The sequence below is a fragment of the Rutidosis leptorrhynchoides genome, chromosome 11 (genome assembly GCF_046630445.1).
Source record: "Rutidosis leptorrhynchoides isolate AG116_Rl617_1_P2 chromosome 11, CSIRO_AGI_Rlap_v1, whole genome shotgun sequence".
NCBI lineage: Eukaryota > Viridiplantae > Streptophyta > Magnoliopsida > Asterales > Asteraceae > Rutidosis > Rutidosis leptorrhynchoides.
This window is the reverse complement of record NC_092343.1, coordinates 163939781-163965210: the sequence shown is the minus strand read 5'-3', so window position 1 is coordinate 163965210 and position 25430 is coordinate 163939781. Positions and strand designations below refer to the sequence as shown.

Below are 25430 nucleotides of genomic sequence, written 5' to 3'. Positions count from 1 at the left end.
CCCTCAATGGCACAAAGCCATGGATGAGGAATATCATGCTCTTATTTCTAATGGCACTTGGGTACTTCTTTCATGCCCTCCGGGGCTAATGTGGTCTGATGTATGTGGTTATTTAAGCAGAAGTTTAATGCTGATGGTTCGATGGCTCGTTACAAAGCCAGGTTAGTTGCTAATGGAAAGAGCCAGCAGATTGGCATTGATTGTGATGAGACTTTCAGTCCGGTTGTCAAACCGGCCACCATTTGTACTGTGTTAAGTTTGGCTGTCTCCCGACACTGGCCCATTCATTAGCTTGATGTGAAGAATGCTTTTCTTCATGGTGACTTACTAGAGACTGTTTACATGCATCAACCACCTGGATATCAAGATACTAGATTTCCTGACTATGTTTACCACTTGCAGCACTATTTATATGGCCTGAAACAGGCACCACACGCTAGGTACTAGCGGTTTGTTGATTTTGTTCTAACACAGGGTTTTCAGCGGAGTCGATGTGACTCGTCTTTATTTGTATATCATCACGGGTCCTCTACATCATACCTTCTTTTATATGTTGATGACATTATTCTTACTGCATCGTCCACTTCGCTGCTACAGACCATCATTGGTCAGCTTAGTAGAGAGTTTTCTATGACTGATTTAGGGGACCTTAACTATTTTCTTGGCATTTCAGCCACTTGCAGCTCTACAGGCATGTTTCTTTCTCAGAAGAATTATTCTATATACATCTTAAAACATGTAGATATGGTACATGGCAAACCTTATCGCACGCCTACCGACACATTGTCCAAATTAGACGACACCGGTCCACCTGTTGCTGATCCCACCTTGTATAGGAGTTTTGCAGGTGCTCTTCAGTATCTCACGTTCACTCGACCTGACATATCCTATGTTGTTCAACAGATTTGTCTTTTCATGCATGACCTACGGGAGCCACATTTTCTTGCTCTAAAATGCATTTTGCGCTACCTTCGTGGCACACTTGATCATGGGTTACAGATACATGTCTCATCCACAGATGGCCTTGTTGCATATTCTGATGCTGATTGGGATGGGTGCCCCACAACACATCGCTTCACATCTGGCTATTGTGTTTTCCTTTGTGACAATCTATTATCATGGTCCTCGAAGCATCATGAGGTTATCTCGAGATCTAGTGCCGAGGCTGAATATCAGGGTGTAGCTAATGTTGTTGCTGAAACATGCTGTAATGTCCCAATCGGCCGAACAAATAACAAACATATAATTTGGAAACAAAATCAACACCAAAGCCAAAAGGCTATTCTTATTTCAAGTGAAAGATAATGATAAAAAGAAAACTGAGTTCCAGGGGAACAAAAAGCCCTGCTTAAATAAGAGGAAATAACATATTACATAGACTTATCAAATTCCAGTATTACTTCTTTTATTAAATAGACTTATCAAATTCCAGTATTACTTCTTTAGCTTCTGCCCTTCTTTTTCTTTTTGGATCCATCTTCAATTCCCACCAAATAATCAAATAAAGCTGTGGGCTGGTTTGCGAGTTGGGCTGGATCTACATCATCCTCCCCTTCTTCAGAAAGACTCGACCTCGAGTCTACATCATCAACACTATCACCCTGGTACGGTGACAAGTCAGCAACATTAAAAGTTCCCGATACGTTGTAGTGACCAGGTAGTTAGATCTAGTACGCATTGTCATTGATACGATCCAAAACTCGAAAGGGACCATAATCTCTAGGCTTGAGTTTACCAAATCTTCCGGCAGGGAAACGCTCCTTCCTCAAATGTATCCAAACTAAATCTCCCACTTCATATACAACCCGTTTCCTGTGTTTGTTGGCTTGTGCTTGGTACACATTATTTTGCTGAATAATACAATCCTGAACTTGTTGATGCAAGGATTTAATTTTGTCAGCTTGAGCATATCCCTCACTTTGATCAGAATTAGAAACAGGTCTTGGTAATAAGTCAAGTGGAGTCAAAGGGTTGCTACCATACATGACTTCAAAGGGGCTTTTACCTGTTGTCCGGTTAACCGAGCTATTAAAAGCGAATTCTGCTTGAGCCAAAGTTAAGTCCCACTGTTTAGGGTGTTCCCCCACCAAACTTCGCATCCGATTTCCCAAGCTCCTGTTGACAACTTCGGTTTGACCATCCATTTGTGGATGGTGTGAACTACTAAAGTGTAGCTTGGAACCCATACGCGTCCATAAAGTCCTCCAAAAATGACTGATAAATTTCACATCACGGTCGGATGTTAATGTTTTCGGAATTCCATGCAACTTAACTATCTCTGTGAAATACAAATGGGCGACCTGACTAGCATCAAATGTCTTCGCACATAACTGAATCTTTATGTTGTTGGGTCCGAGGTAACCCAAGCATAAAATCTAAACTAACATCCTCCCATGGAGCATGTGGTACAGGTAAAGGCATATATAACCCAGCATTACTCCCATGCGTTTTCGCGATATGACAAACTCGACATCTAACGACCACTCGATGAACATCATGCACCATACGTGGCCAGTAAAAACGGTTTGTAATTAAATACAAAGTCTTTCTCATTCCAAAATGGCCAGCAAGGCCCCCACCATGGCTTTCCACAATGATAGCATCATGTAAGGAACTATGTGGAATACATAAACGCATATCTCGAAAAAGAAACCCATCATAGATATAAAAAAGAGAGAAAGTTCCATGCGAGCATTTGGACCATATATCTTTAAAATATGGATCGTCCCTGTACAAAGACTTCCATGTATCAAACCCTCGCACATGGTGTTGCATTGTTGACAATAACGCATGTCTTCGACTAAGGGCATCAGCTACTTGGTTTTGCGCCCCTGCTTTATGCTTAATCACAAACGAATAGGCTTGCAATATTTCTACCCACTTCGCATGTCGAGGACTTAGTTTATGTTGGCCTTGAATGTACTTTAAAGACTCATGATCCAAGTACAATATGAATTCAGCGGGTAACAAGTAATGTCGCCAAGTCTCTAGCGTGCAGACAATGGCATAAAACTCGCGATCATATGTGGAGTATTTACGCCTCACTTCGTTTAGCTTCTCACTAAAATAAGCCATCGGTCGCTTATTTTGGCTCAAGACACCACCGATTCCAACACCCGATGCATCACACTCAACCTAGAAAATGTAAGAAAAATTAGGTAATGCTAGGACAGGGGCTTGAGTTACCTTAGCCTTTAAGTCATTAAATGCATTGGTGGCGTCAATAGACCACGAGAACTTCCCAGCCTTCATACATTCGGTAACGAGAGTAATAATCGTGCTAAAGTTTTTTATAAATCTCCGATAAAAAGAGGCAAGCCCGTGGAAGCTCCGAATGTCATGGAGATTCGTTGGTATCGGCCAATCAAGAATGGCGTTAATCTTGGCCGGGTCCATCCTGATACCACCTCCCGAAATGATGTACCCTAAAAAGGTAATTTCTGATGCAAGAAAGTGACACTTCTTAGCATTAGCATATAGCCTCTGATCATGCAAAACGGTGAATACCTGGCATAAGTGTGTGAGATGTTCATCCACGGTGAGACTGAATACCAAAATGTCATCAAAATATACCACTACAAACTTCCTGATAAAATCTTTAAACACTTGATTCATCAGGCGCATGAACGTGCTCGGCACGTTCGAAAGCCCGAATGGCATCACCATCCACTCGTATAATCCATCACGTGTTTTAAAAGCGGTTTTCCACTCATCTCCTAGTCGCATGCGAATCTGGTGGTAACCACTTCTCAAGTCAATTTTAGAAAAAACTTTTGCGCCATAGAACTGATCCAATAAGTCATCAAAACGTGGAATAGGAAAACGATATTTTATGATGATTTTGTTAACTGAACGACTATCAATACACATGCGGAAGGTGCCTCCATGTTTCGGCACTAACAATGCAGGGACCGCACATGGGCTCTTGCTCTCTCGTATGAGACCCTTTTCTAACAACTCTGTTACTTGTCGTTGCAACTCCTCAAACTCGGTGGGATTCATTCGATAAGTGGGTTTATTATGAATGGTAGATCCCGGTATAAAGTCTATACAGTGCTGGATATCACGCATCAACGGTAGCCCAGGAGGGATCTCATTTGGAAAAACATTTGAGAATTCTTCCATAAGGGGTACTACTTCATCAGGTATGTCATTCACTACAGAATTCTCTTCTGTAATAACTAGCACGAATACTATAGAGGTAGTTTTTCTCGCTGCCATAATATCAGATCTATTTAGGAAAAGGTTGGGTTTTTTTGTTGACTTTTGTCGGGTGTCAAGTGGTGCTAACGTGAACCTCGTCCTTGTAAAAAGAATACGTGTTACGGTATCCATCATGCTTGGTCTTCCTGTCAAACTGCCACGGACATCCCAACAGAATGTGGCAAGCATCCATCGGGATAACCTCGCACCACACCTCATCACTATATTTTCTCCCAATCAAAAACTGTACTAAACACCTTTATTAACGGTTACATGGTTTCCTTTTTTCAGCCAAGTCAATTTGTACGGTTCTGGGTGGTCTCCAGCCTTCGATCCCAGTTTCTCAACCATCTCAGTTGAAACCACGTTCTCGCAGCTCCCCCATCAATAATCATACTACAGACTTTCCCTTTAGCCGTTACCTGTGTGCGAAAAATATTATTCCTTAACCAAGAGTAATCATCGGTATTGTGAACAACAGATGTACTGACAGCCCGTCGAGTCACTAGTAACTCTCCTTTATCTGGGTAGACTACTTCACTTTCTTCGCACTGAGGAGTTGTTGTGTTCTCATAATCCTCTTCTGTATCATAAACTGGAGCAGATGAATCATCCCAAAGGGTAACAATGCGCTGATTTGGGCACTCACGAGCATAGTGACACAATCCTTGACACTTAAAACACCTGGGAGCTCGAATGTTACCTCCTTGTGTTGACACTTTTACGGATTGTTCCCCTTTCCTTTATCAATCACGATAGGGTTTGGTTTCGGGTTGATATTGCCACGTCCAAATGTCATCTTTGATTTACCCTTACTTTGTTGTTTTTCCACCTTGAGTGCCAACCTACAAACATCTTCATACGTCAAATAAGGCCGTAGACTTACCACATCAGCAATTTCTGGTTTGAGAGTTCCTAAAAACCGAGCTATGATTTGTTCCTCCTCCTCGATAACATCACATCGCATGCGCAATTTATCAAATTCATGTATTAACTCTTCAACACTCAACGAACGCTGTTGTAAATTGTGGTAGTCAAGAAAAGATTCTTGCATATGGTTTGCGGGCAAGAACTTTCGCCTCAACAATTTCTTCATCTTGTCCCATGTCTCCACTTTAGATTTTCGAGCCAGATTTCGCTGTTTTTTTTGTATGATCCCACCACAAGGATGCATGTTTCCGGAGCTTAATGGCTACCAACTTAACCTTCAAATGTTCTGGAATATCTTTGATGTCGAAAACTCTTTCTACCATACTCAACCAGTCTAGAAAGTCGTTTGGATGAACTGTCCCCGAAAATTCTGGGATCTCCACTTTCATGCCAATATTGCGCAAAGGATCTTCTTGGTACCCTCTGCGAAAACCCCTCGGAATGTTAGCAAACGGATTCGCTTCCTCGGACGGTTGGTATGTTTGATCAGACTCACTCTCTTCATACTCATGTTGAAGTTCCAACTCAACAATTCGTCTTTGTAATCGGTCAATCTCCACGTCACGTGGATCAACATCATTGCCTCGATTGGCGTTTCTATGAGTTGCTGCCCTACGGGGTCTTCCACACTGATTACGATCGGCCATTACCTAGCGCTCTGATTTCCAAATAATGTCCCAATCGGCCAAACAAATAACAAACATATTATTTGGAAACAAAATCAACACCAAAGCCAAAAGGCTATTCTTATTTCAAGTGAAAGATAATGATAAAAAGAAAACTGAGCTCCAGGGGAACAAAAAGCCCTGCTTAAATAAGAGGAAATAACATATTACATAGACTTATCAAATTCCAGTATTACTTCTTATATTAAATAGACTTATCAAATTCCAGTATTACTTCTTTAGCTTCTGCCCTTCTTTTTCTTTCTGGATCCATCTTCAATTCCCACCAAATAATCAAATAAAGTTGTGGGCTGGTTTGCGAGTTGGGCCGGATCTACATCATGCTGGCTACGCAATCTACTTAGGGAGCTTCACTCGTCACCGCTTAAGGCTACCATTGTCTATTGTGATAACATCAGCTCCTTCGTATACATGTCATCTAATCCGGTACAACATCAGTGAACGAAGTACATTTAGATTGATATTCACTTTGTTCGTGATCAGGTTGCTCTGTGTCATATACGGGTTTTACATGTTCCATCTGCATCTCAATATGCTGATATCTTCACCAAAGGGCTTCCGACATCTCTTTACCGACTTTCGATCCAGTTTGAACGTCCGAATTTCTCCTCCCGATAAAACTGCGGGGGATGTTAGCATATGTGTATTTATGTATTATATTTTGTAGTATATTATAGGCCCAGTCCACATTGTATACTATGTAATCTGCTCAGCCCATCATTGTACTATATATATGTGATAATACAATGGAATATATCATGGGAAAATATATCATCCAATATACACTTATATTTAATAAGGTCTCACGATAATTTTATCTTTAGCGTTTTAGGCTTTAATAGCTTCTGAGTTCGATTTTGTTAGGAAGAGAGGATCGCCTGGACGTTGGGAGATACAAATTTGAGAGAAAAACAACTCTATTACTCACAAGAATAGATTTACAGAGTATTACAAAACTCTTACAAAAAAACTCTCAAACTCACACACACTCTCTAGGTTGTGATTACACTTATCTGAGTGATTTAGGATGATTTACAACTGAGGTGTACCTCTATTTATAGTAAAAATTCTATGGCGGTGGAATGGTGTGAACGGAGAAGGTTGGCGGCCATCATCATCATCAACTTTGCTACCTCCATATGAGTTGTCAAGGTTGCCTACTTTGAATATCTAGAAGGTGGGCTTCTAGATTGTAGGCTGGAAATCTTCAATTCTCCCCCTCCAGCCGAATCCACAAACATTCCAGTTATGTCTCTGCATAACTCCAACTTCTCTCGAGTCACCACCTTTGTTAACATATCCGCAGGATTCTCCTTTGTATGGATCTTCACTAGTCTCAACAGTTGTCGATCAATTACCTCGCGTATCCAATGATAGCGAATATCAATATGTTTTGTACGAGAATGGTACATGGAGTTCTTGCTCAAATCTATAGCACTTTGACTGTCACAATATACCTTGTACTCCTTTTACTTGATTCCAAATTCTTGAAGATAACGCTTTAACCACAACATTTCTTTTCCAGCTTCTGCAGCAGCAATATACTCTGCTTCAGTTGTGGATAATGCAACACACCTCTGTAGTCTTGACTGCCATGAAACAGCTCCCCCTGCAAAAGTGTAAATGAATCCTGAAGTAGATTTCCTACTATCAGGATCTCCGGCCATATCCGCATCTGTATAGCCTTCCAAGATTGGATCAGCTCCCCCGTAACAAAGACATAGATTCTTTGTACCTTTAAGATATCTGAGAATCCATTTTACCGCCTCCCAATGCTCTTTCCCGGGGTTCGAGAGAAAACGACTCACCGTTCCCACTGCATGAGCAATATCGGGCCTTGTACACACCATCGCATACATCAAACTTCCAACTGCTGAAGAATATGGTACTGAAGACATCTCCCCGATCTCTTCCTTGGATGAGGGACAAGAACTCTTGCTTAACTTGAAATGATTAGCTAATGGAATGCTAACAGGTTTGGTATTGTTCATATTGAAACGTGAAAGCACTCGTTCAATATACTTCTCCTGAGATAGCCATAACCTTTTATTCTTCCTATCTCGGGTTATCTGCATTCCCAAAATCTGTTGAGCCTGTCCTAAGTCTTTCATGTCAAAAGACTTAGAGAGTTCCTTCTTCAGCTGGTTGATCTTCGTTACATCTTTCCCTACGATCAAAATATCGTCTACATAAAGTAGAAGAGCAACGAAATCTCCTTCAGAAAACTTCTGAATGTAGACACACTCATCTGCTGCAGTTTTCTTGTACCCGTGACTCACCATGCACGAGTCAAACTTCTTGTACCACTGCCTAGGTGCCTGCTTCAAACCGTACAAACTTTTCTTCAGCTTGCATACGAGGTTATCTCCCGAAACCTCAAAACCTTCTGGCTGCTCCATGTAAATTTCTTCATGTAAATCTCCATGAAGAAAAGCTGTCTTTACATCCATCTGTTCAAGCTCCAAGTTCATACTTGCGACCAATCCAAGTATGACTCTAATTGAAGTCATCTTGACTACTGGTGAAAATATCTCGTCAAAATCAATCCCTTTCTTCTGTTGGAATCCTTTGACTACAAGTCGTGCTTTGTATTTCACCACTTTTCCACTACCATCCATTTTCAGCTTGAACACCCATTTATTTTTCAGTGCCTTCTTCCCGCGTGGAAGTTCTACAATCTCATAAGTTTGATTTTTCTGCAGAGAATCCATCTCATCCTGCATTGCGAGCAACCATTTTTATTTATCCTTATGAGTTACTGCTTCATGAAAACTCTCCGGTTCTCCATCTTCAGTAAGTAGAAGGTACTCGAATTCTGGATATCTACTCGATGGAATCCGAACTCGTTCAGATCTACGAACTTCTGGAACATTCTGAGGAGATCCACCATCATCTTGACCTTGTGATGGTGCTGGAACGTCTGGCAGATGGGGTTGTGGCTCCCCCTGCTCAGCACCGTCATTTTCCTCATTATCTTCTACTCCTGGCATTTCTTCTTGCACTGAAAATTCATTTCTCATGAATGATTCCGCTGTTGCCTCTGGCACATGAGCAGCAACATTTGTCTTCTGAGATATTGTGGGCTTTTCAATATCTTCTATTGTCTGGCTTTCATGGAACACTACGTCCCTACTTCTGATCACCTTTTTCTCCTTTGAATCTCATAATCTGTATCCAAATTCTTCATCTCCATAGCCTATGAATATGCATGGAGTGGTCCTTGCATCCAGCTTCTGCCTGAGCTCCTTGGATACATGTGCGTACGCCAAACATCCAAATACTCTTAAGTGAGAGTATGATGGATCCTTTCCAGACCAAAGTTTCTCCGGAACTTCAAAATTCAGTGGTACTGATGGAGATCGGTTGATCAAATAACAAGCGGCTCTGACTGCTTCTCCCCAGAATGGCTTTGGCAACTTAGCCATACTGATCATGCTCCGAACACGTTCCATGATTGTTCGGTTCATTCTTTCTGCTATACCATTATGTTGAGGGGTACGTGGGACCGCATTCTCATGTCGGATGCCATATGATCTGTAATAGGCATCGAACTGCCTGGAAGAGTATTCACCGCCGTTGTCGGATCGAAGACACTTTAACTTCTTTCCTGTCTCACGTTCTACCATGACATGGAACTGTTTGAAGTAATCGAACACCTGGTCCTTCGTCCGCAAGAAATATACCCACACCTTTCGAGAAGCATCATCGATAAACATTAGAAAGTATCGGTTGCCGCCAATTGATTCAACCTCTAAGGGACCGCAAACATCAGAGTGTACCAGACATAGTAACTCTGATCTTCTCGTTGAAGAGGAATTAAACGAGACTCTATGTTGCTTACCAAACAGACAACGATTGCAAGGATCTAGTGCAGCGTCCTTGTCTACATTGATAAGCTCCTTCTTTATTAGGGTAGACAACCCTTTCTCACTCATGTGACCGAGTCTCTGGTGCCATAAATTTTGTGAAGCCTCCTTTTCTGCAACATTAATGCTGTCTGTGCAGATCTTCACATGAGTCTTGTACAGTGTGCCACAAATGTGTCCTCGAGCGACTATCATAGTGCCTATTGACAATTTCCATGTGCCTCTACTGAAATGACTATCATAGCCCTGTTTATCGAGAGCTACTCCGGAAAGTAGATTCAGCCTAAGATCTGGCACATGGCGGACATCCTTCAGAGTGATTGTGCTCCCGGAACTTGTCTTTATCTTGACATCACCAATTCCGACAATCTCAGCGGAACTGGAATTTCCCATCTTCACAGCTCCAAAGTCTCCAGCTTTGTATGTTGTGAAGTATTCCTTGTATGGAGTCACGTGGTAGGAAGCTGCAGTATCTACCACCCATTCTGTGTCTTCTCGTGAGACGTGAAGGCATGTCTCATCATGGGTTGAACAATAAGCTACATCACCAGGGATAGTCACTAATGTTTCTCCACCCTTATTCTTCGGTTGTGAACTACTTTGACCTTGTTCCTCTTTCAATCTATAGCAGTTCTTCTTCATATGTCCCTCTAATCCACAATGATGGCATTTATATGTTGGTTTTCTGCCATCAGCTGACCTGCCCCTGCTCTTGCTTCTGCCTCTACATTTATTTTTGCTACTCATTCACTGTCTCCCCCGATTCTCTGTGACAAAGGCATGGGTCTGATCTGTGCCCATGTCCTTTCTCCTTGCCTCTTCACTGAATAGGGCATCCTTGACCATTGACATGGTAAGTTTGCCATTCGGGGCTGAGTTGCTGAGTGTTACTACCAGCGTTTCCCAACTATCGGGAAGGGAACTAAGTAGCAGTAGCGCCTGAACTTCATCGCCAAGCGGCATCTCTACAGAAGATAACTGGTTGACCAAGCTCTGGAACTCACTGGTATGCTCGGCAACTGAAGTTCCACTTTTGAGCTTCATGTTGACTAAACGCCTCATCAGCAGGGCTTTATTCCGAGCAGTCTTGGCCTGATACATGTTCTCCAACTTTTTCCAGAGGACATATGCGTCTGTCTCTTGTGCAACATGGTGGAAGACACTATGATCAATCCATTGACGGATCTGACCAATAGTTTTTCGGTTTGATTTCTTCCACTCTTTCTCTTTGGCAGAATCAGGGTTTATACCCTTCAATTCAATAGGATCGAACAAATCCTTACAACTGAGGAGATCTTCCATCCGAGGTTTCCACAGCGTGTAGTTTGTGGCTGTGAGCATAATCATAGCTCCGGAAGATGATGTTGACTCTTCTGTGGACATTATCACCTTAGAAATAATTTTTCAACACAAACGGGGTTGAATTGTAGAAAACAGAGATCACCGTTACGTCCGGAACGGTTGAAAATGGTGGAATAGACACTTCGCGGCTTAAATTCCACTTACGGGGCAAAATTATAATTTTTATAAACTTCAGGGACCAAGAATGAAATTCTGAAAATTTCAGGGACCAAATTGTAAAATTTCAGAATTGCTACAGTACCGCTACAGTACTTCAACAGTGACTGCTACAGTGCCGCCAGCTGCTACAGTGAATTGCTACAGTGATCGTCTTCTCCGGCAAAAATTCCGGCACCGGTCGTCTTCTCCGGCGAGATTCCGGCGAGTTGACCAAATTTTGACCGCGTTTTCTGGGCTCGTTATAACTCCGTTTCAGTCGCCGTTTTTTGCGTTGGACTCGGTTCGACAAGACGAATCCAATGGTACACTCAAAATTGAATTTTGAGAAAACTTCAGAAGACCCAAAAACTCAACTAACGTCTCTAACCAAGCTCTTGATACCACTTGTTAGGAAGAGAGGATCGCCTGGACGTTGGGAGATACAAATTTGAGAGAAAAACAACTCTATTACTCACAAGAATAGATTTACAGAGTATTACAAAACTCTTACCAAAAAACTCTCAAACTCACACACAATCTCTAGGTTGTGATTACACTTCTCTGAGTGATTTAGGATGATTTACAACTGAGGTTTGCACCTCTATTTATAGTAAAAATTCTATGGCGGTGGAATGGTGTGAACGGAGAAGGTTGGCGGCCGTCATCATCATCAACTTTGCTACCTCCATATGAGTTGTCAAGGTTGCCTACTTTGAATATCTAGAAGGTGGGCTTCTAGATTGTAGGCTGGAAATCTTCAGATTTGACCCAGGTCAAAGTCCAACTAATATATATAGTAGAAGTTGGTTGTTAATATTAGACAAATTTTTCTGTTATTGTTGTCTCTACTATTGACTGTATGTTATTCCCATAATCATGTCATATAATTAAGATCACTGATTGCTACTCTTAATTTTTTACATTATCATTTATATTTTAAAATTGTGTGGGGTTGATATTTGCAATTAGTTTTATCAACTTTTGTTACTAGTGTAATTTAGTTTGTTTAGGAAGATCAATATGAACGGTTGTGGATTGAGATGATATGAAAGAAGACTATTGAAAATTCACTTACTCTCTCAGATCTTTTATTCATCAAATTTTCTTGTGACTTCATTTCATACTTCATTTTGTATCAATCATCATGGTTAAGATCACTGAAATTTCACAACTATCTTCACCGAGTTATGTTTACGATGTCTTTCTAAGTTTTCGAGGTGCTGATACTCGTTATAGTTTCACTGATCACCTCCACAAGGCTTTGGTTGATGCTACCATCGACACTTTTTTAGATGATGCTGAGATTCAAACCGGAAGAGAATTGAAACCAGAATTGGAGAATGCAATCAAAGCATCGAGAGCCTCGATTATCGTGTTGTCCGCAAATTACGCTTCTTCAAGATGGTGCCTTGATGAACTTGTATTGATCCTGGAGCAACGTAGGAACTTTAACCAAATTGTTATCCCTATCTTCTATCATGTCGAGCCCACCGATGTCAGGAAGCAACAAAATAACTTTGCAGATGCGATGGCAACTTATAAACAGAGGATGGAGACAGAATCAGATGCAGAGAAGAAAAGTCAATGGGCTAAAAAGATAGATGAATGGAAAAAAGCACTTACTGAAGTTGCTGATTTAAAAGGGAAGGATGCACATGGATGGTAAATATAAAACTTTCATCCTATATATTAACTGGTTGTACTATACATTTTTTATGCATCTTTTTGGTAGATATTTTAATTTTGACCCTTAATTTTTTCACCTTTCTTTCCAGAAACCAGTTTATGCTCATTTTTTCTAATTGAAAGTAAACTAATTAGTTCATAACGAGTAAAAAAAAACCGTGCTTCGTTGCAGGGTGATTTTAAGTAGTTAATCGAAGGGGCTAGTTTTGATCAGGTAATTGAACGAAAAAAATGGAATGAAAATGGTAGGAAGAAATCTTGTAAATAAAAGAACAAAAAAAAAAAAATTTCAAAAAAAAAAAAAAAAAAAAAAAGGCAAATTACTATGGGTAAGTGAAATGTATTACTTCATTAATTACCATGGACAAGTGAAGTTACTCTTCGACCTTTGTGAATACTAACTTCTCATGGTAATTAGTGTATACAGATAATAATATTCAAACTCTATGGAAGTTTTCACTATGCTGCATAATTATGTTGAATAAGACAAACACTCATATAAGACCACAATTCCGCAAATCGGCCTCATGCCTGAAAGATAATAAAGATCAATTATATCTAAAAACATCTAGCCTACAATACTATTTTGTAATCAGGCCTAATAATTAGTTGGTCAACCCTATAAATTTACTAATGATCATCATGGTGTTTAAGCTATCTTTGAGGGTAACTGTTTTTTGTTTTTGATTTCATAAAAAAACTTATAAAAAGATCAGCAGTAGCATAGCAGATTAGATCTAATAATATTTCCATTTGTCCTTTTAAAACTCTGTCCGCAAAACTACTTTTACAAAACATACACTTAATAAACACTGAATTGAATGTTGTTTTAGAGAAACATAATAATAATAATTTTTAATATACTCAAAAACTTACCAGGTTGGAGACGAAACTTATTGAAGAAATTGTTAAAGAGATCAGCAAGAGATTGGATCTACATAAACGGAGTAATATTCCACACATGATTGGGAGGAAGTTTTACATTGATTCCATTGAAGTTTTCTTGAAAGATGCTTCCCCACATAACACCCAAGTTCTCACACTATGGGGAATTCCTGGGATTGGAAAAACTTACGTAGCTTATTACATCTTTAAATTGCACTATTTTGAATTCGAAAGAAGCTGTTTTCTTGAAGATATCGAAAGGAGGTGTACATCATCAAATGGCTTGCTTGACTTACAAAAACAGCTCCTTAAAGAATTTCAAGATGGAAGTTGGATGGACGTACAAGATACTAATGTGGGCACCTATAAGATTGAAAAAATACTTCATAGGAAAAGAACTCTTATTGTTCTTGATGGTATTAGTAAAATTGAACAGTTGGATGCGTTAATCGGTACAAAAAGCGTTCACCCTGGAAGCAGATTAATAATAACATCCAAAGATGGATAAGTAACACAAAAATATAGGCTGCTTGTAACAACAGAAGTTCCACCCGAGCATACAAGACACTTGCTTGAAGGGTTAGACTTGGAAGCGTCAATACAACTTTTAAGTTGGCATTCCTTCGGACACTATGAACCCGAAGAAGACGAAAAGGAAGACCTGAAGAAGGTTGCAGAGTATTGCAATGGGCATCCATTGGCTCTTAAAGTTTTGGGTAGTTCTGTACGTTATGAAGACGCTACATGGGATGAAATCTTAGAATCTCTAAGTAACAAAAACAATCATGATGTTCAAAAGAAGCTGAAAATAAGTTTAGACTCATTGCCACATGAAAAGGACAAGGAACTCTTCAAGTTCATTGCCTGTTTTTTTGTTGGAGAAGATAAAGAGGTTAGTGAAGAAATCTTAAAAGCATGCGGTATATGCAGATCTTTTGGGATCAAGAATCTCACCAACAGATGCCTTCTCGCAGTAAATTCATATACTAATCAGTTAGAGATGCATCAGCTTCTTCAAGATTTGGGGAGATATGTAGTCCATCTAGAATCACCTGAAAAGCCGTGGAAAAGAAGTCTGTTATGGCATCATGAGGATTCCGTAACAGTGTTGAGACAGAAAAAGGTAATAATCAATTTTGTTACGAGTACATTCAATATCCATAAAAGTAATTTAATATCTCACTATTCCTTCGATTTGTAGGGAACAAGAAAAAATCAAGGTGTTGTCCTTGACATGAAAGTATTTGAGGATGATACTTCACGTAGCTCAAGTAGCGTCGATGACTACAACAACTTTAGATCATTTCCATTAGTCACTTGGGTTTTAAGTTTATGTTCCCCTTGTGATAATCAACATGTTGTCTTTGAGACAATTTCATTTAGTGAGATGTGTAACTTAAAACTACTACAACTCAACTATGTACAAATCAGTGGATCGTACAAGAATTTTCCTAAAGGATTGAGATGGTTGTGCATGCGCGGATTTCCTTTCAGTTTTATACCTTCAGAGTTACAAATGGAGAATATTGTTTCTCTTGATATGTGTAACAGCAATCTACAACAACTATGGAAGAAGCCCCAGGTACCAACTAGATTGAACTTCTCTTTTTGTAGTTATCACATCCATATATTATTTAATTTCAATTTCAATTCAATAGGTGCTCAAGTCACTAAAGTTTCTTAATCTCAGTGGTTGTTCTAAGCTTCTTACGGTGGGTAGCTTCTCTACATTCCCTCTACTAGTGAGGTTGACACTCACAGGGTGTATAAATCTGGTCGAGGTTAGTGAATTAATTGGGAATGGTGATAGACTTGTATTCCTAAATATGAGTGAATGTCATCAGCTAAAAATACTTCCACAGAGCATAGGAAATCATAAAAACCTTAGAGAACTATTGTTAAATGGTTGTATAAATTTGGTTGAGGTTAGTGAATCGATTGGGAATTGTGATAGACTTGAAGTCCTAAATTTGAGTGAATGTCATCAGCTGAAAAAGCTTCCGCGGAGCATAGGAAATCTAAAAAACCTTAGAGAACTATCGATAAGCGGTTGTATAAATCTGGTTCAGTTTCCTGATGAGATTGAGAATATGGAGTCACTAGAGATGCTTGAGATTAACAGAATTAACATAGAACCCCAAGTGTCTTCCTCTGCCATTGTGGAAGCTATACCGAAAAGTGTGAATCCCTTTACGATTTGTTTTCCCAAATCATTAGTTAGTTTATCACTTAAAAATAATAATTTGTCTAATGAATCATTTCGGATGGATTTTAATGGTTTATCGGCATTGAAGACGTTGTATTTAGATTCCAATCCAATTGATTCCATTCCCGGTTGTGTGAGAAACTTACGTAGTCTGCAGACACTCAGTTTAAAAAAATGCAAAATGCTAAAGAAAATCTTGTGTGTTCCAAACACAATAGATATATTGCATATCAATGGCTGTGAAACACTGGAGAAAGTAACTTTCGATCCAGAAATGCCAGATGACCCTTGCGTTCTTTATGAAAAGTTACATTCTTTGACTGAGATTCAAGGCTTGTTCAAAACGCAAGCTATATCAGAAATTAACGAAGTGATACTTGATAGTTTGGGGTGGATTAATTTAGAATATGTGAATGATTGTCATTTGTTTATATCAAATTGTAGCCAAGATTACTCCGTCTCAGAAAATTAACAACCAGCACAGGTGAACATCTATTCATCTATCTTCTCTTTTCTTTCCTACGTTAAGTAAATTCAAGTGATTGAGGCTAATTAACAAGAGGTGGATGTTACAGATGCTCTATGAACATGGAATATTCAGCACTTATCTTAAAGGCTCAGAGGTTCCAAAGTGGTTCACTCATCGAAGCAACGGTTCATCATCAGTTACCTTGCAATCAAATCGAAAGAATTGCCGGATTCGTGGGCTAAATGTGTGCGTCGCGTGTTCTTATACAGGCTTTGGTCTAGCAAGAATTGCAATTAGGAATTTGACAAAGAACTACTCCTGGATATACCAACCCCGGGCTTATATTTTCACAGATAATAAAGTTGAAGTATGGTTAACCCATTGGATTTTCGAGGACAATGAGTTTCAAGACGGCGACGAAGTTATTGTTCACTTCAACGCAAAAACCGATTACTTCAGTTTTTTTCATTCGAATCATTTTGGTAATGGAGAAGAATATGCAGATGTAAAGGAGTATGGGATTAGCATTGTGTATGGTGAGGAAAACAAGAAAGAAGAAGAAGATCCTTTGGCTTATTACAAGTCATGGAATTATATCATCACTCGAAATCTCTCTGCTTCAAAACGTGGATATTTAAATGAGTACATTATGAGGCCCGTATGGCCAAATATTGTTTGTGGTATGCTCTTTCCGCATGCATCTTATTGGTCAAATGTAATCTCTATGTAATCAAGCCATCAAAAATGACCAACATTCAATATATTTTACCTTACTGGCAAAAATAATGCACTGGATTTATAATCTCTGATTTCATATCAGATTAAAACTAGAAATTACTGACTAAAATTTCAAACTTTCTAACAATGTCCTTTTACAGTTTTCTTCCTTGAAGATGGCGAAGTCCAGGGGTACTTGAAGCTGGTATTGTTCTTTCCGATGTTAACCCCAAGAATTCCTGGACAATTTTCCCTGCATGTTGACTTTATCACCGGAAGAAGTTGACTTACTTGATGTTTCATCAAGCATACTTTTCTCATGTTTGGCACTGTCCATAACAAAAAAAAAAAAAAAAAAAACATGACTAGTTATAAATAAGAAACAGATGCAATGTGGCTAAAAAGTCCAAATTACAGAGCACATTTTGCAGTTAAATGCACATTTGTGTTATGACTAAAGTCCCAAATTGAGTTGTTTTTTAAGATTCTAATAATTTTTTATAAAGTCTTTGTGCACATCGTAAATATAGATTGTTTCACATTATAATTATAAATATGATTATGATACATATTAATAATAACAATAGTCACGCAATATTTACTTTCAAAGTAATACATTAAACTAACTTGCATCTCAATACCACTACATGATGGTTAACCATAATAAGTTAATACAAACAAATCAATATAACACAAGTATACATCACACAATTATTACTTTTTGATACAAATTCAGTTATTTAAACTTTACAATGCCAAACTACAAGACCAAAAATTTATAACTGACAAAACTATAACCAGTAAACAGCAAAATCATCTTGGTTTCAGTTGTTTGGCGGTGTCTATTTCCGAAGAAAACCCTAAAAGTGACAGGTAGGTAACTCATCTTCTCAATAACACACAACAATTATCTTCGGCACTGTATGTGGTTTCACTGAACGAATGAATGTCATTACTTGTTTCGCAATACTTTTTTTTCACGAGATACACGAGTGTATGATGATATAATTTTAACTGTTATTTATGAAAAGTAATTCATTCATTACTTCAATTAGTTCACTTCCGTATTATTTAACGTTATTTGGTTTTATGTTGTACAATTGCAATAGACATATGAATTTTAGGTTTCAATCCAAAACCCCTTTTCTCCATTATTCTCGGGTGATTCGTTTCCTCCTCAATCCGCCGCCGTTTTTTGTTTTTTCCGGTGATTCTCTGGCGGGATCAAACGCCAATTACCATGGTTGGGAACACACGAGACACCCTACTCAAGGATGGGTGGTACGTCAAGGAACGACGCAACAACAAAACTTCTTATCGGAAAATCGATCTTGATTTCGAGAAAAACCGATTAAAGAGTACCAGTCTTTTTTCGTTACTAATTTTCCTGATCATGCAGATGTTCCTACGTTGTGGAAGGTATTTGATACGTTTGATTATAATTAGTTGATGTTTTTATTGTCAAGAAATGAGCAAAAACGGAGAAACGATTTACGTTCATACGTTATATGTGTGTTAAACATGCACTAGAGATGAAAAGTCGTTTGTCAGATGTGTGGATGGGCAATTATCACCTATTTGTTGAGGCTTCTAAATTTGATAAGATGAGCAGTCCAAAACAAACCACTGTTAAACCTTCACCACCTAAGGTTCATGTGCCGAAAGTGGTGGAGACAGTGGCTGACAATTTACAGGGTGTTTCTTATGCTTCTAAACTTTCGGCATCTAATACATCATCGAAGATCGTTTTAGATGATGCAGATTTAGTCACCGTTAACAAGGAAGATCATGTTCTTATGGCCAAGGTTAAAGATATTAGTACCTTGTATACTGTGTATCGTGTTTGTTATCTGAAGGATTCACAGACTTCACGATCCAATACGTGGGTGGGTATTGGGTTTGGTTGAAGTTCTCTTCTGAATCAAGCTTGTTAGCTTTTAAAAGTAATGCTAACATTATGTCTATGTTCTCCTGAATTAAAGATGCATTTGATAATTTTATTGTGGACGAAACGATTGTGTGGGTCGAGATGTCGGGCTTACCTACATGTGCATGGGGTTCTAATGCTTTCAAGAAAGTGGCGTCAATTTTTGGGAAATTTCTGTTCTTTGAATCTAATAGAAGAATGCCACTGGCTTCGGGCCGTATATGCATAGCCACTCACGATATGAAACCTATCTTCGAATCTAATAGTAGAATGCCACTGGCTTCAGTGTCGATTTAAATGAAGATTCGAGCTCTAAAGTGGTTGATAAGAAGGATGGGGGGCTACCTAAAATGGACAGTTATGTTGCAGGTGCTAGTAGAGTTACAAAAAGTATCCATGCTGATAACGATGGAACTCATTGTCACAAAACCAATTCGAGTGTTCTTTACCCCCCAGGTTACACCGATGTTTTTAATGGCAGGAACGAGAAGGCGATTTCGGGAGGCTCTTGCCACACTCCTTTTACTATTATTAATCATGACATTGCTTCATTTGGGTCTCTTGGTCAAGACTTAAGTGAAGACATTTTTGGTATTGGGGAGTTACTCGGGTATAACATCATGGGTTGTCACAAAACTTTGACACGGGATGGTGGTTACATGGTTTTAAATGAAGATTATATCAATTAATAGTTGCGGGTCTAAAGATTTTTCCAAGAGAAATTGGTTACGGGATTTATGTATATCTTTGAATGTACAGTTTTTTGGGATCCAGGAGACTAAGATGTCTCATTTAAAACTGTATCGTCTAAGGTCTATTTGGGGCAATTCAAACTTTGACTAAGCTATTCGTTTATCACAAAGTTTTTCGGGTGGTAACGTCTCTATATGGGATCCAAATGCGTTTTCCAAGATTAATATGTGGTGTGATTATAATTTTGTGATTGTTAGAGGTTTGTGGATCATAGAAGGCTTGGAGACTTTTATGGTCAATGTGTATGCTCCACAATCATTCAATGATAAGGCATTGATTTGGTCAAAACTATCGTGTTTTATGATTGCTCATCCAGGTAGATATATTGTTCGGGATTGGAACGTTGTTAGACGATCGGACCAACGACATGGCACTGATTTTTGTCATCAAGATTCTAGTTCTTTCAACGACTTTATCGACTCGAATGACCTTTATGAATTTCCCCTCGGTGGTCTTCATTTTACATGGCGCAATAAACCCGGTAATAAACTTAGTAAACTTGAGTGTTTCTTTGTTACGAATAATGTGATTGATGGGTGTTGTTGATTTAAAGGGTACGGTGCTCCCGCGTGGCTATTCTGACCATTCGCCTATCTTACTTTGTTAAGAAAAAATAGACTTCGGACCTACTAATTTTAAGATTTTTGAATCTTGGTTCGTACGCCCAGGTTTTGATACTTTTGTTAAAGAGGCTTGGGAATCTATTTCCAAGGAATAGAATGTAAATGTGGTTCTCAAACTTCGGCATTTGAACTGGAAATTGAAAGATTGGATACATTCGTCTAGATCAAGTGAAGCAATTCGTTTAAAAGAGATTGACCAAAAAACTAATGACTTTGATATGGTGATAGGTGCGCGCAATGCTGATCCGAGTGTTGTTGTTGCTCGTAATCTATTATTCACAGAAAGAGACGATCCTGAAAAATTGATTATTCTTGACTGTTGTCAAAAATCTAGAATCAAATGGGATGTTGAAGGTGACGAGAATTCAAAATTTTTTCATAGTTCCTTAAATAATAAATGACGTATTCAACATATTCAAGATTTGATGATTGATGAGAATTGGGTTGAGAATCCAGACGATATCAAACATTGTTTTGTATAATCACTTTAAGTCTAAATGTGAGGAATTTAAATCAGGAGGTGAATTTGGCAACATTAACCCACATTGCATTTTATCTAATGATGAAACTAGATTCCTTGAAAGAGAGGTTGCTGATGCGGAGATTAAGAGAGCGGTTTGGGATTGTGGTAGTTCTAAGGCGCCTTGCCGGACGGTATCTCGTTTCGATTCATAAAAAACTTTTGGGATATTCTCCAGCATGACATTTGCAGAGACATAACGGGTTTCTTCTCGAGTGCCTCTATGCCACATGGTGCCAACTCATCATTTTTCTCACTTATCCATAAGGTGCAAAACCCTGTTCTTATTACAGATTTTAGGCCTATTTCGTTGTGAGGTTTTTTCTACAAGATTGTTACTAAGATAATTACGCATCGTCTACTTCTTGTTATCGATAAAATTATTAGCCCAGTTCAGTAGGCTTTTATATCTGGCCGATAGATCTTGGATGGTCCTCTGATGTTAAGCGAGATAATATCATGGTACAAGAAATGTAATAAAAAACTGCTTCTTTTTAAGTTGGACTTTGAGAAAGCATATTATTCGGTTCATTGGGATTATTTATTGTTTATGTTGTCGTCGTTGCGATTCGATAACACTTGGTGTGGATAGATTCTAGGTTGTTTAAAATCAGCTAGAACTTCTGTCATTGTAGCCCGACTAGTGAATTTTCCATTAAGAGAGGCTTACGACATGGTGACCCGTTAAGTCCTTTTTTGTTCTTAATTGTCATGGAAGGTCTCCACTTGGCTTTTCATAGTGCTATGGAGTCAAGAATTATCCATGGTGTTAAAGCCGAATCGGATCAGATTCATGTATCTCACTTTTTATATGTAGACAACGTTATCATTTTATCATCAGAATGGGGTTGGCAAGAGTTGAATTATATCATGTTAATTCTTGAGGTGTTTTATCTTGTTTCAGGGTTACGAATTAATATGACGAAATACCATATTTTCGGTATCGGGGTCAGCTATTCTTCTGAAGTTGATTCATTCGCGGCTGCAACAGGTACTCGGGTGGGCACGTTTCCTACTAAGTACTTAGGTGTTCCTATTAGGGCTAACATGAATCGTGTGTCTAGTTGGGATTTTTTAGTCGAGACGTTTCAATCTGAATTATCGTCATGGAAGGCTAATCTACTCTCATCAGGTGGTAGATTGACTTTAGTGAAATCGGTCATGGGGAGTCTTGATATTTATGTTATGTCGTTATTCAAGTACCCAGTAACAATTTTGAAACTACTTGAATCTATTCGATCAAGATTTTCTTAGGGCAGTAGTGGCTCGATTAGAAAGATGGCTTGGGTTAAATGGGACTCCTTACTCTCTTCTTTTGACCACAGTGGACTTAACATAGGCCTCAAAGCTTTTAATCTCGTGTTAATTTTAAAATGGAGATGGCGATATCTAGTTAACCCAAGCGATTTTTGGGTGTCTATCATAAAATCAATACATGACAATAGTTTTGAGAAAGTATCATGCACTAGTCCCACTATTTGGTCCAATATTGTAGCCACTGCTTGTAAAGTTATCACGGATGGGTTACCTCCATTAAATGAGTTTCACATGAAGATTGGCAACGGAAGGAACGTTCGTTTTTGGCATGATTTGTAGTGTGGTAACGAAGTTCTGTCGACTCATTTCAATCGTTTATATCACTTGGACATCAATAAGAATGATTCGGTTAGTGATAAATGAAGTGACCCGTCCTAATCCATAAGGACGAATACGATAACATATGATTACATTGCGAGGTATTGACCTCTATATGATACATTTTACAAACATTGCATTCGTTTTTTTTAAGACAAACTTTCATTTTATCGAAAGTTGACGGCATGCATACCATTTCATAATATATCCAGCTATAATTGACTTAGTAATAATCTTGATGAACTCAACGACTCGAATGCAACGTCTTTTGAAATATGTCATGAATGACTCCAAGTAATATTTCTAAAATGAGCAAATGCACAGCGGAAGATTTCTTTCATACCTGAGAATAAACATGTTTTCAAGTGTCAACCAAAAGGTTGGTGAGTTCATTAGTTTATCATAATCGATCATTTCCATAATTTTAATAGACCACAAGATTTTCATTTTTCATTTCTCATAAATATACATCTCATATCAGGCATTTCGCAAACTGCATAGAGATAAAAATCATTCGTATGGTGAACGCTTGATAACCGAACTAACAGGATGCATATAGAATATCCCCATCATTTCGGGACTCTCATCGGATATGATATCGAAGTACTAAAGCATTCGTAACCCGAATGGGACTTGTCAAGGTCCATACATCTATCTTTAGGATTCGCGTCAATTGGTGGCAATTATAATAAACACCAATTCTTAGGCTACCAAGCTAAAAAGGGGCATATCCAAATTCGATAATCCAATCATAGAATGTAATTTTCGATTACTTGTGTCTATTTCATAAAACATTTATAAAAGCAGCGCATGTATTCTCAGTCCCAAAAATATATATTGCAAAAGCATTTAAAAAGGGAGCAAATGAAACTCACAATACTGTATTTTGTAGTAAGAATACATATGACGACATTGAATAACTAAACAATGCAGGGTTGGCCTCGGATTCACGAACCTATATCATTTGTATATATATTAATACATATACTTGTAATCGAATAATTCTATATATTATTATTAATGATGTATTTGTTATATTTAGTAATTTATAAGTTTCATTATTTATTTATATATTTTCATTTTTATATATAGAAATTTTAATATAGTTAAGTTATGTAATTTAAATATATTTGTGTATATGTAATCTTTATTTTTATACTTATAACCTTAACAATATCTTCAAAACCTTTATTTTCATAATCATAATAATTTTAATAATATTGATAATATTACTAATAATAATAATAATGATAGTAAAGATGTTATTTTTAATGATACTATTAGTTTTAACAAAAAAAAAATGATAGGTTTAAAAATAATATTGTTTTTTTAGTAATAATGGTATTACTAATAATACTAATACTGATAATAATAATAATTATAATAATTTTACTACTAATGATATTAGTGATAATGGTAATACTAATAATAATAATGATATTATTAAAAATGGTTCTTATGTTAATAATAATAATAATAATAGTAATACTAATAATTACAAAATGATATTAATACTAATATTAGTGAAAATAATTATAACTTGTATTATTTTTATAATAACAATAATAATAGTCCTAATCATAATCATAATAATAATAGTAGTACTAAAATGATTAATTAACAATGATAATAACATTAATAATACTTATAATAATAATAATAATAATAATAATAATAATAATAATAATAATAATAATAATAATAATAATAATAATAATAATAATAATAATAGTAATAGTAATAATAATAATTGTTATAACACTTATTATGATACTAATAATAATTATTATAACACTTATAATAACAATAATAATAATAACAACAATAACAAAAATCATAATAATAATAATAATAATAATAATAATAATAATAATAATAATAATAATAATAATAATAATAATAATAATAATAATAATAATAATAATAATAATAATAATAATAATATTAATAATAATAATAATAATAATAACAATAATAATAATAATAATAATAATAATAATAATAAATAAAAATGAGAAAACTACCTCCCAATGAAAAAGTTCCAAAAAATATAACTGCCCATGCCCGGGTTCGAACCCAAGACCTCTCGTTCACCCGCAACATCCCCTTAACCACTCGTCTGATTCTATTTATCTGTTTTAAACTCAACCTAAATATATATAACCCGATTCATATTCTGTTTCCTTATCTTCTCCTTCTTCTTCTCCACTTAACTCGACCAGAGGTGAAATCAACTAATTAACTAATTTATTTTGGTTCTTCAATTGAATCAGAATTTATCAGTATTGGTGCAAGGAATTAATTAAAACAGAAAAAAACTTTTGAGCAGCAGAAGACCTCGAACAAACATATAAGAACTCCAAATGCGTTTTAAAAATCTAGACACTTTTAGGTTAAACTTACAACATGAAATAGGTTGCAAAATTCTTTTAGAAACTACCTGTACCCTTAATTGAATCTAAAACCTCAACTGGAAATCGAATTTCGCGATGAACACACACTTTGACTTTTTGAAACTGAATCTTTGACTTCAAAATTCGAATCCGATATTAAGAATTGGAGGCTAGGATTTTGCAGATAGTTTAAGTAAGAGACTCCTATCAAAACTGCATTAACACATTTTAAAAATTTATATCAAAATCGATCAAATTGAAAAATGGAAAGGAAACAGGGTAGTCGACTGGGTTTTATTCAGTTTTTGTTTTAATCTGCCAATTTGAAAGTGATTAGATATAATTGAGGTTATGAATTGATAATGTGGGTCGACTGATGTCATTTACACTGAATGTGATTAAGTCCTATAGCATACAATGGTTGACAGAAT

The 25430-nt window shown here is 37.3% G+C and overlaps 2 protein-coding genes and 1 pseudogene across 2 annotated transcripts; all 3 read left to right on the top strand.

Moving 5' to 3' along the window:
- The first annotated feature begins 19 nt into the window (after positions 1-19).
- LOC139875178 (uncharacterized mitochondrial protein AtMg00810-like) lies at positions 20-1305 on the top strand. The gene is made up of 3 exons (XM_071862531.1): positions 20-61; positions 121-222; positions 475-1305. Exons 1-3 carry the CDS (start codon positions 20-22, stop codon positions 1303-1305), a joined length of 975 nt encoding a protein of 324 aa, XP_071718632.1.
- Positions 1306-12329: 11024 nt separating this feature from the next.
- Positions 12330-19372, top strand: LOC139875177 (disease resistance protein RML1A-like; annotated as a pseudogene).
- A 2310-nt stretch (positions 19373-21682) lies between these two features.
- LOC139875176 (uncharacterized) lies at positions 21683-22225 on the top strand. Its single transcript, XM_071862529.1, has one exon. It carries the CDS (start codon positions 21683-21685, stop codon positions 22223-22225), a length of 543 nt encoding a protein of 180 aa, XP_071718630.1.
- The last annotated feature ends 3205 nt before the right edge of the window (positions 22226-25430 follow it).